Source organism: Prionailurus viverrinus, chromosome B4 (genome assembly GCF_022837055.1).
Source record: "Prionailurus viverrinus isolate Anna chromosome B4, UM_Priviv_1.0, whole genome shotgun sequence".
NCBI classification, from domain to species: domain Eukaryota; kingdom Metazoa; phylum Chordata; class Mammalia; order Carnivora; family Felidae; genus Prionailurus; species Prionailurus viverrinus.
This window is the reverse complement of record NC_062567.1, coordinates 55,315,694-55,326,244: the sequence shown is the minus strand read 5'-3', so window position 1 is coordinate 55,326,244 and position 10,551 is coordinate 55,315,694. Positions and strand designations below refer to the sequence as shown.

The 10,551-nt window shown below is 40.9% G+C and overlaps 1 protein-coding gene across 1 annotated transcript in view; it reads left to right on the top strand.

Annotated features, from left to right (window-relative positions):
* Positions 1 to 1,684: 1,684 nt before the first annotated feature.
* The window catches only part of BCAT1 (branched chain amino acid transaminase 1), a 107,924-nt gene continuing 99,057 nt past the window's right edge, over positions 1,685 to 10,551 (top strand). The window contains exon 1 of the mRNA XM_047867801.1: positions 1,685 to 1,957. Within this exon, the coding sequence (XP_047723757.1) occupies positions 1,952 to 1,957 (6 nt within the window). The 5' untranslated portion in view covers positions 1,685 to 1,951. The remainder of the gene's footprint in view (positions 1,958 to 10,551) is intronic.

Here is a 10,551-nt window from a genome sequence, read left to right as displayed (position 1 = left end):
AGGGAGACACAGAATCTGAAACAGGCTCCAGGCTCTGAGCTGTCAGCACAGAGCCCAACGCAGGGATCGAACCCACGAACTGTGAGATCATGACCTGAGCCGAAGTCGGACGCTTATCCGACTAAGCCCCCCAGGTGCCCCTAAGTGTTTATTTTTGAGAGAAAGACGTAAAGAGAGAGAGAAAGAGAGAGGGAGAGAGAGAGAGAGAGTTAGTGAGGGGGGGCAGAGAGAGAGGGAGACAGAATGTAAAGCAGGCTCCATGCTCTGAGCTGTCAGCACAGAGCCCCACGTGGGGTTTGAACTCACGAACCAGTGAGATCATGACCTGAGCTTAAGTCAGGTGCCACCTAACCGCCCCTAATTTTAGAACATTTTAATCACCCCAAGAAGATATTCTGTACCCATTTGCCATCACTCCCCATTACCATTGGCAACAACCATCCATTTTCTAGACATTTCAGAAAAATGGAAATCATACAATATATGGTTATTTTTGACTGTCTTATTTCATGTCTTATAATGTTTTCAAGGTTAATTCATGCCCTATGTAAGTATGAATCAGTAATTCATTTGTTTATTAACAAACGATATTTCATTGTGTAAATCAGTGCATGAACATTTTGCTACCTGGATTAATGTTTGTTTTCTGTTTCCCACGCTAAAATATGAATTCTATGAGCATGAGAACATTTTTGTTGTTTACTACTTTATGCCTAGTATTTTGCCCAGCATCTGATATGTAATAAGAGATGAATAAATTTGTTGAATGATTGAATCATGCATTCACCTAACCAACATTTGTTAAGCAGCCCCTACACATATTTTTGTTCAACACTGGGATCTGTCGTTACAAATCTCCTAATCTAATGAAGTACTATCTGTGCAAACACATAATTAAAAGAAAATTGAATTTAATAAAGGCTATGGATAAAGCACAGTGCACAGGTTCAAGTTTGCTTGAGAGACTCTGCAAAGACGTCCTAACAAAGGTTTCATTTGAGATTGACAAAAATAGGACATTGCCAGATTGACGGAGAGAGCACCTCAACCAGAAGGGCCATTAAGCAAAGGCCAGGAGCCTGACCTGAGCCGCTGGGCATGGAAAAGTAGCAGTGCTGTATCTTTTGTGCTGCGGAGAGGGTCCCACAGAGGATGAACTGGGCCAGCAGGCAAGGCTCACATCAGAAAGAATTCTATATGCTCCCAGGATTAAGGATTATTCTTCCAGATACGCAAGAAACTGGCAAAAAAATGGTTGTATCTGAGGGTGGGCCGTGGGACTAAAAATAAAGGATGGGAGAAACCGAGGTTGGTAAACTTTTAAAAACCAGACACATGCTCTTTACATTAAAAACATACGTTTAAAATTTTCTGCTTTCGATGACGGGAATCCACCGTAGAATTCTGAACAGGACTTTCGGGAAAGTTACTTCGGGGATGGTGGGAAGTGAGGCGGGCGCGCAGCCAGCTTAGAGGGAGTGACAATCACGATCTATTGATTTCGTCCTTCTCCTTGGCATCCCCACACGCGGATGCACACTCACAGGCACTAACCGAGCGCGGGGTAACATGTGGAAACGTGTCTGCAACACTGGCACCCCCCAGGAGTGAGGAACGAGGGCGGCTGGGGAGGGCGCTGGGTCTGACTCGCGGTGCTGGGTGGGAGTGACTCTACCCTCTGGGGGCGGTCTGGGGGAAACACAGCCTCGAGACTCTTCCTGCTGATGCAATCTGTTAGAGAGAGAGCCGGCGAGCTCCGCTGCGGGCGGACCAGTCAGCAATCCCGCCCGCCACGTGTGGCCGCCGCCGCGCCGGCCCGGTGCCCAGCCATTCATTCCCGCAGCCGCCGCCGCGCGCCCCGGTCGCCCCCGCCCGCGCAGCCCCGGAGCGCCTGGGACGCCCCGGGCTTGCCCTGCGCGCGGTTCCAGCGCTCTTCACGGCCCGCCGAACCATGAAGGTAACTGCTTACGATTCTGCCTGTGTTTTGCAAAAACGTGGGCATGGATTGAGCCTGCGATCCCGCAGAAGCACAGTTGGCAGAAAGGGGGCGGAAGAAAGACGAGCGTGGTTCGTTTCCACGCAGACGTTTCGAGTACCTTCTTTGTCAGTCGTGGTTGGTCGACTGAAGTCTGATGCTCAGACCTTCCTTTTCTTTTCGAACTTCCTTCCTTTTCTTTTCGAACTTGCTCACAGGATGTCCCTCCTCAGGCTTTTTCACGGCCGCATTTGTGAACGGAGGTGGAAGACTGCTCGCCGCTCCCTCCCCTACCTGTCTTGAAGTTTGGGAAGGAAGAGGAAGCTTTTTTCAATCGTTAAGATGCATAGGAGGTGGGGGGTTTGGGGCACGAGGTCTTGGGGTGTCTCTGGCTGTAAACAGGGGTTTCCTGGCGGGTGTATGCAATGAAGGAGGGAGGTGCAGAACCGGGGCACGAGGGTGGGAGAAGGGGGGAAAACCGTCTCTTCGCTGTTAAAAAGCTGAAGGCTAGTCTTTGGCTGGTGGAAATGAAAGCTTCTACGAGTTACAGATCTTAGAAGCCTAAGGGCATTCTTTTATTAAACTGTGTGAGCGCCTTAATGGTTTTAATTCTTATGCTAATCAAGGGTAATTAGCCTAGCTGCCTATTACTTCTGATGGTTTAGGTGTAGAAAAGAACACTGGTTAAGTGTTTTCCTGGTGTCTTATACGTTGGAAAACTTCCTTGAGGTTAAAAACTGAAGAGCAGCTTTTTTAAAGAGTGTAAAAGATGGGCACATAGCCCTGCCATCTGAATGTCTTGGAAGAGCTGTGCGACCTGAACTTTTAGGAGAAAGCAACCCACCTTTGAGCATTTTGAAGGAGGAAGATTGAAGTTATGGTTCTCAACTGCACTTACCCACAACCCGCCCCAATCTACAATTCCACTCTCAAGAAATAATATGTAAATGGTGCCTGTTTGGCCAAAAATTTCTACTGAGATTAAATAGGAACTGAGTGGAAACACTGTTGGGTGTTAAAAGGAGATCAGGCAAATGTGCCACAGTGACAAGATTTAGCAACCTTTTGCTTCCATAGTCAGATGCTCTATTTCTGCGGTGCTCATTCCTGTCTCATTTCAACTGAAAAATACACTTTGATCACGTATGGGGTTAGGGAGTAAAAGGTGAAAATTATGAGAATAAACACTCTTGCTTTTCTAGCTTTTCCCTGTCCTATGTGGAGTTGTCGTCGATTATGAATTTTTGTAAATTCATGGGTATTCTAACATGAGTCCCCAAACTCCTACCTATCCCTTTTACAAGGTAGTTTTATAACACAGGACACTAGAAGATATCCTCAAGTAGTCTCATATCTGTTTTTCCGATATCTTACTGAGATCAGGAAAGAAAAGATGGCTTTCTAGGCATGAGGTTCCTTCCGGTTTGTTTTTGTTATTTCAAAAACTTTTCACCAAAGTTTTGCTGTCATGATTCTTTTTTTTTTTTTTTTTTTTTTAACGTTATTTGCCCATGGCACCAAGATAGGCTCTGTCTTTGGCACATTTTCCAGACGGGGCTCCCTTGCCTGGGAGCTTCTATTTTAAGATGGACACATGCAGCATGGGCAACCAAATAATGAAACTAGCATATACATTGAATAGGATGTGTCTAAGAATTGTAAGTACATATTATGATTTGCTGAACTAAGGTGGTGATTTAAGGAGCCACATATCTAAAGGGAAAGAGAGACAAGAGAAGTCATAGTCAGGGATGTGTGGGTAAGTGAAGGAAGTGAGGGGGTAGAGAGGGCTGTTTTGTGTGTGTGCAGGGGGCAGGTCCTGGGCCCTGGCAGGCAGAAGGGTTTACTTTTCAGATTCAGATGTGGCCCCTCAGGCAGAGCTCAGGGATGCGTAACCAGTTAAGCAGGCCTAACAAAAGGGCATTGGTAGCGACTGGTGGTGAGAAAAAAGGGAAAAGGGAGGGGGGGAAAAAGACAAGAATTTGTTTTGGTTAATATTTCATTTAGTGACTTTCCATCACTTCATTTCATTTTAGAACTACAGGGAGAAAGGAAGGAAAATTAAGAAAATTTTCCATTTGTATGGAGGAATTTCTCTTGCTCAATCAGCTCATTGAACCGGGGAAGGTCTAATTATTTGAAATGGGTTTAAAACCTTATGAAAAAAAGTTGAAAACAGTCATTTGATTATTACAGAGATTTGTGCTGAGACTGAAAACAAGTTATGGTTTCCCTCAGGAGCTGCGTATTTCCCCCATTGTGCTCATGAGTTTAGATTTTATCCCTCCGTTCAAGTCAGGACTTTTAGATCTGTAGGGAAGAAAAAATAATTTTTCCTCTACACCTTCTTAGGTGGTAAAACACAGATTAACAGGAGAAAAACAAAAAAAGTTTAATCCCATGTGTACTTCCTGTATACATGTGAGATATCCAGGAAAAGTGAGTAACTCCACAAAATGGCCCAAGCTACCACCTTAAAATACCATCCTCAGCTAAAGACCAAGGAAAGATGTTGGGGTGCAGTGAGAGCGGGGGAACCAGGTTGGGAAATTTTCAGGCAGAGCACAGTAAACAAGAGTAAGATTGTAGATTTAAATCAGTACTTTCTCCATTGGTAAGTTTTTAGAGATTTAGTTATCCTTTTCTTCAGAGAAGAGACACCCTGTACAGGGGAGGAGAGACTCCCTGAAAAATGGAGATTTCCCTCATAAATATGAATTTCTTTCAGAAAAGGGCAACTTCCACTCTCTTTTCTGAATTTGTCCTATGTCTGACACCTCTCAAAAATAACTGGTCCAAAATAATTGTTATGCCAGAGGCATATTTTTAGCATGGTATATTCCACCTCCCTTGAGTTCTTTATTTCTAATATCAGGTTGTAAACCAGTGAACAGTTGGATAGTAGTGTTATTAACCTGAGAGGTCTGGGCTTATGAGTAGACTATTTCTGTGCATAAATGAAGAGTTGTTTCTAAACTCTGGCCAGCTTGAGTGTTGGGTTGGTTATATCTTTTGGGGTTTCAAATTGTCTGCTTCTTTGAATGGCCTCTTCTCCGTGGGTGTAGGAAGATGGAAATGAAGAGCTTTCTCTTTTGTCCTTTAGGCTTGGCAACGGCAATTCCTGTAAATAACAGATGCCACCCTGGGGAAACCCAGTGGAATGTTCATCCTTATGCCTAAGGGGATTTTGTTACCATATAGTGGAGAGAATCTAGGACCTTCCATGATAGACATCATTATTTCAGGCATCCTCTGCTTTCTAAATGATACTAACATTCTCTCTGAGCACTGGAGGAAACTGGCTGCTCTGCTCACCTTACAGTTGTTAAGTGTGGGCAGTCTTTGTGTTGTAACTTTATCCCCTCAACAGCTGTCCAAATGCTCTAAGCATTTAATATAACATATGGTAAACATTCCAACTGATAGGCTTTCCTGAGTCTCTGTAGCCCATTTGGTAATACATGTCATGGCCGTTCAACTAACGCCTCTGAAATTGGATTCTGTATAAATCAGCTGAGACACAAATGTGAGGTGCAACTCAGATTTTTAAAATACTTCCAAATTAAGCATTTGGGATGCTCAGATTTATAAATACTACTTTGTCAACATTTGCAATCTTTATAAGATCTAGTCTGAGTCACACCATCAATGGTGAATGCAAAGCCAAAGCAGAATCAAGAACCCCAGCGTTCAAGTGCCAATTGCACCTATGCTTCTAATTAGTTCTCTTAAGTCCACAAGCTGCATAATATTACCTCTGCAAAATGAGCATTTATATTTTAAAAATAACTTAGAAATTAGATCACCTTATTAATGCAGCATAGCCCATCGCATGAACATTTTTTTTCTCTTGTCATATTGGCTGTGACTTTTTTTGTGAGAAAAGCTATTTTACACAACACTTCTTTTGTGTTCGGTGGCTAATGGGAGAAAGAAAATCTAAAGAGATATTCAAGGTGCAAAAATATAGAAAAAAGTTGAAAAGAGGGATCAGAGAAGACAAGTTAAAAAAAAAAAAAGAGGAAATTATATTACCACAAACAATATTCCAGAGAAGTTGTACTGAAAAACACATGATTCTTTGTAATTGAAAAAGTGTAAAATACTTGTGAAATTCAGCTAGTTCCCTTAACACTTGTCTTAGAGTCCATCTGAAAAGAATTGATTTCTTAGTTCTTTATTGTGATATGTAGATCTAAATATCTGATCGATTGCATTTATAGTTTACCCTAGTCTGAGAAATGTTTTTCCTATTTTAACTGTAAATGGCTATTTGCCTTAGGAAGCCCTAACCAGCCTAGGATGTAATTAGAGCATTCAAATTCTGACTCCTTGTATGTCTAGACAGAAGGGACACCTGTTGGGATGTTCTATGCCAAACACTGCCATAGATACCTCTTACGTGACCAACAAAGGTCTCAACAGAGTTTGGGCATGAGGCCAAGGATGTATTTGCACAGGATGATTGCCCAGCAGTTGTTACCATTCGACCACTACATTAAAGGGCGATTTTGCCTAGTACATTTTACTTCATTTTAGCTGATTCAGATTCAAAGTTATATTGTTTTGATTTCAGTACTAGATGTTCAAGCATCTGAAATCACAATAAATGTTAGTTTGAGCTTCGAAGATAAAAAGTAGAGTTAAAATGGAGTTATAAAGTTTACAGTGGAAGCAGAATGCATTCCTCACGGATTCCATGGTTTTCAGTGGTGTGAATGTTATATATACTTGCAAGGTGAGTGTTGGTGTTTATAGAAGAAATACATTCAAGCTTGAGGAAGGACTTCGTTGCTTAACTAAGATGATGCTTTATATTTCTGAATGCCATATAAATTACATGACATTGAATTGTAACCTCAAAACATTTGTATAAGGAAAGCATTGCAGCTATTATTAACCCTGTTTTAAGGACCAGGAAAATAAAGATCAGAATACTGGAAGTGTTTAAGGTCACAAATTGCAGAGCATAATGCGAAATTAGAGTCTAATGAGCTATCCATTTTACCAGTCATTCTAGCCTCTTTTGGGTCTGATAACATGTTGTAAATCTTATGGAAAGTATAAACAATCTCTCTAGCAAAATTTACAAACATACTTAGGAATAAAATTGTGTGTCTCAGTTATTTGTTAGTAAAACCAAGATGAGAGACTGATGGGAAATACTGAAATGATCTAGTTATTTAGAGCGGTAGAGAGCTATTGGCTCTTGCCTCTGCAATCAGCTGAGGTGTGAAAATGTATAAAAGATCCACACTGTCCTTTGACTGTTGAAAAGTCCCAAGTAATCACCTGCCTTTAGCTCAAACAGAAAGGCAGTTTCCTTGTTTTTTATCAGGATGTGAGTTATCAGTTTCTTCTTTATGTTTTATCTCATAAAGATCTAAGGTGTATGGTGCAGGAGAGGAATACAAACTTTTCCAGTACCTTCTTAGGTTCTGTTGTTGGGGCCGTGCAAATTAGACTGACAAAGGAGAAATTAACAAGAGAAAAAGAAGTTGATTAGCTCATGTAGCATACATGCACATGAGAGAAATTCAGTGATGAGTAACTCAAAGGTGTGGTCAGAATTTGGGCTTACATAGCATCTTAACAAAGAACGATAAATTTGTAGAAAAATAACAAAGAAAAAGGCACAGGTTTTAGGTTTTCAAGTGCAACAGACTGGGCAGATAAATACATTAGGGGAAACTAATGGGATAAGGTTTGTGTAAGTCCATCTCACTGCTGACTGTCTTAATGCTGTGAAACTTCCTCAGGAGAGGGGATTTCTCAGAAGTGTCTGCTTTTAGTCAGAGAAGGGAATCTCCAGGAAGGCGTCTTTCTCCATCTCATGGATCTCCATTGCCTTTAGCTCAAAGTAATCCTTATGTTGGGGCACCTGGGTGGCTCAGTTGGTCTGCCTCCGGCTCAGGTCATGGTCTCACGGTTCATGAGTTCGAGCCCCGCATCAGGCTTGCTGCTGTCAGCCTATTAGTCCAAAGCCCACTTTGGATCCTCTGTCCCTTTCTCTCTACCCCTCCCTTGATTGTGCTCTCCCCAAAACAAAAGCAATCCTTATATCAAAGTGACATATTTTGGGGTGGCACATTTTGATCCCTTATACTATTCATAGACTAGACCTTGATTTACAGAATCTGCACCCTAATATCTTTGATCTCAATGTAGTTTTGAAGGGTGTGCATGGCTGTTTTGTGAAGCAGGGTTAATACACAATTTTTTACTAGAGCTTAATAGTTGGGGTGCCTTGTTTTCCCATTTCTTAGCTGTAAATTCCCCACCACAGTGCCTGTCAAAGGGGCAGGCATACAAGGCCATGTCCTACCTGGTGACCGCACCCTAGCCACAGATGATTGTAGCAAGGGTGGATATTTGACCCAATTTCAACCATCCTTTACTTCTTTCTTATTCTCTTGTCTCCCATGTTCAACGAGATATCGTACCCTGTGGATTCTCTTTTCTCCATATCTATATGCTTTCTCTTTCCCATTGCTAATGTACTGATTTATGCTCTCATTACTTCTTACTTGAATTTTTCTCAGAAGTCTCTCAACTGGTCTCAAGCTTAATTTTCCTAAGGCACTATTTTGATCATATCATTTCTTCACTCAAAATACCTCTATGACTTCCCCATTGTCTACTGAATTTAGCGTAGTGCATAAGATCTTTTTCTAATCTGTTCTTTCTATAACTTTTCTATCTGTGCACTCCTCCAGTCATAATGGGTAGGTTTGCTCTACCTCAGAATGAGGTCTTATATTTCCACATATTCCCTCCTAACCTCTTTGTCTCCATTTATGCCTCTCCCTGTCTATGCCCTCTGGCACACCCCTCACTATGTGGCTCACTCCCCAGGCACTTTTTGAGAAGAACATTGACTACTTTTAAAGGGAAATGAATATGGGTGGAAGGTGGTGGAAGGAAATAGTAGGGTTACATTTTGAAGTCAGGATATAAGATACTGATCATGTCCTATAGTCTCTCTGCGTTCACCTTTCCTCTCCTCTGGCATGAACATCCTACCATCATTGGTGCTTGATAGATTAGTTAAGCTAAATCATCTACCTGTTTTAGGCTTCATAGATCAGATCAATTAATCATGTTTTATACCTCTTCGTGTTGTATACCTTTTCAAACAGCAGTTACATCTTAACATCTGGATTTGTTTGGAGTCAAAGCTTTAGTTGACTCCCAAAAGATAAAGGTTTATAAAGACATAGAGAACAGTAAATATTTACATGTTTTAATGCCTAATTGACAGACTCATTTTATTTATTTATTTTTAAATGTTCATTTTTGAGAGACACAGAGAGAGAGCATAAACGGGGGAGGGGTAGAGAGAGACATAGAGGATCCCAAGACTCTGCGCTGACAACAGAGAGCCAAACGTGGGGCTCAAACGCACAAACCATGAGATCATGACCCGAACCAAAGTCCAACACTCAACTGACTGAGCCACCCAGGTGCCTGGCCAAACTCATTTTATATAGCTGTTATTTTCTGATTGACTTTTTTTTTTTACAGAATGTCAGTGGTGAAACTATGTAGATTGCAAATAGACTGTAAGCATAAACAATTTAAATGTTTCTGGGAAAATTCATAGCAATATGAACTGAATACCATGAAATTCCCAGCAAATAAACCCAGCAATGCCAGTCTGCTAAATCACTACTGTTTTCATATTTAGGCAGGTTGTAAAGGGAAGCTCCCCTGTCATATCCCAAGGAACTGACTTAGAATATTGAACAAAGTCATGTGTCTGGGAATGCTAACCAATTCCAATACTGTTTAACATGTTTTTTTGTTGTTGTTGCGAACAATGCAGTTTTTAAGCAAACTAATTAATGCATACACTGACAAACAAATCCAACAAAAGAGGCACTTAGAGGCAGTGTTCATTGAATACTGGAATTTTGAAAGAAAAAATCTATTAGGTCATTTTAGGCATTTACTTCTGCCAAAGAAGGATTGTCCTTTCAAGTTTATTTTTCTAGCTTTCAATTCTATTCCACTTAAATATCTCAACAACTAAGACTCTTCAAATCTTCTGTGGGCAGTTCTGCCACGTAGTATAGTCACTGTTTAAAGTTTTCTGATAATTAACTTCTTTTTCCTTTCAGTTATATACATCAACCATTTTTGCTTGACTATGCTTATCATTTGCCATGAGTCTATATGCTTTTAAAAAATATATAACATTATGTATGTGTTCATGACTTGGTTACAAACTACAACATTGTTAACTAAACTGGCATTTTCTTTTGCAGTAACATTAGAGCGAATATTCTACTAGTAATGTCAGTAATTCAGTGAATATAATAAAGGATGTCAATGAGGTTTGTGCGTCTTTAATAATTTCATGCATGAGTCTTAACATTAACGTCATCCCTGCTGGTAAACCAGGCACCTTCCTTCCTCTTAACCAATGTTCTGAGAACATTATTTACAGTAACCCATGAGTCCGCCACTTGACTTAAAAGGACAACACTTTGAAGCTGGGAATGAGGAGTCATTAGCAGCCATATGAACTTAACTACATAATAGCAGATAGATTTAATGGTTCAACATCATTGTTA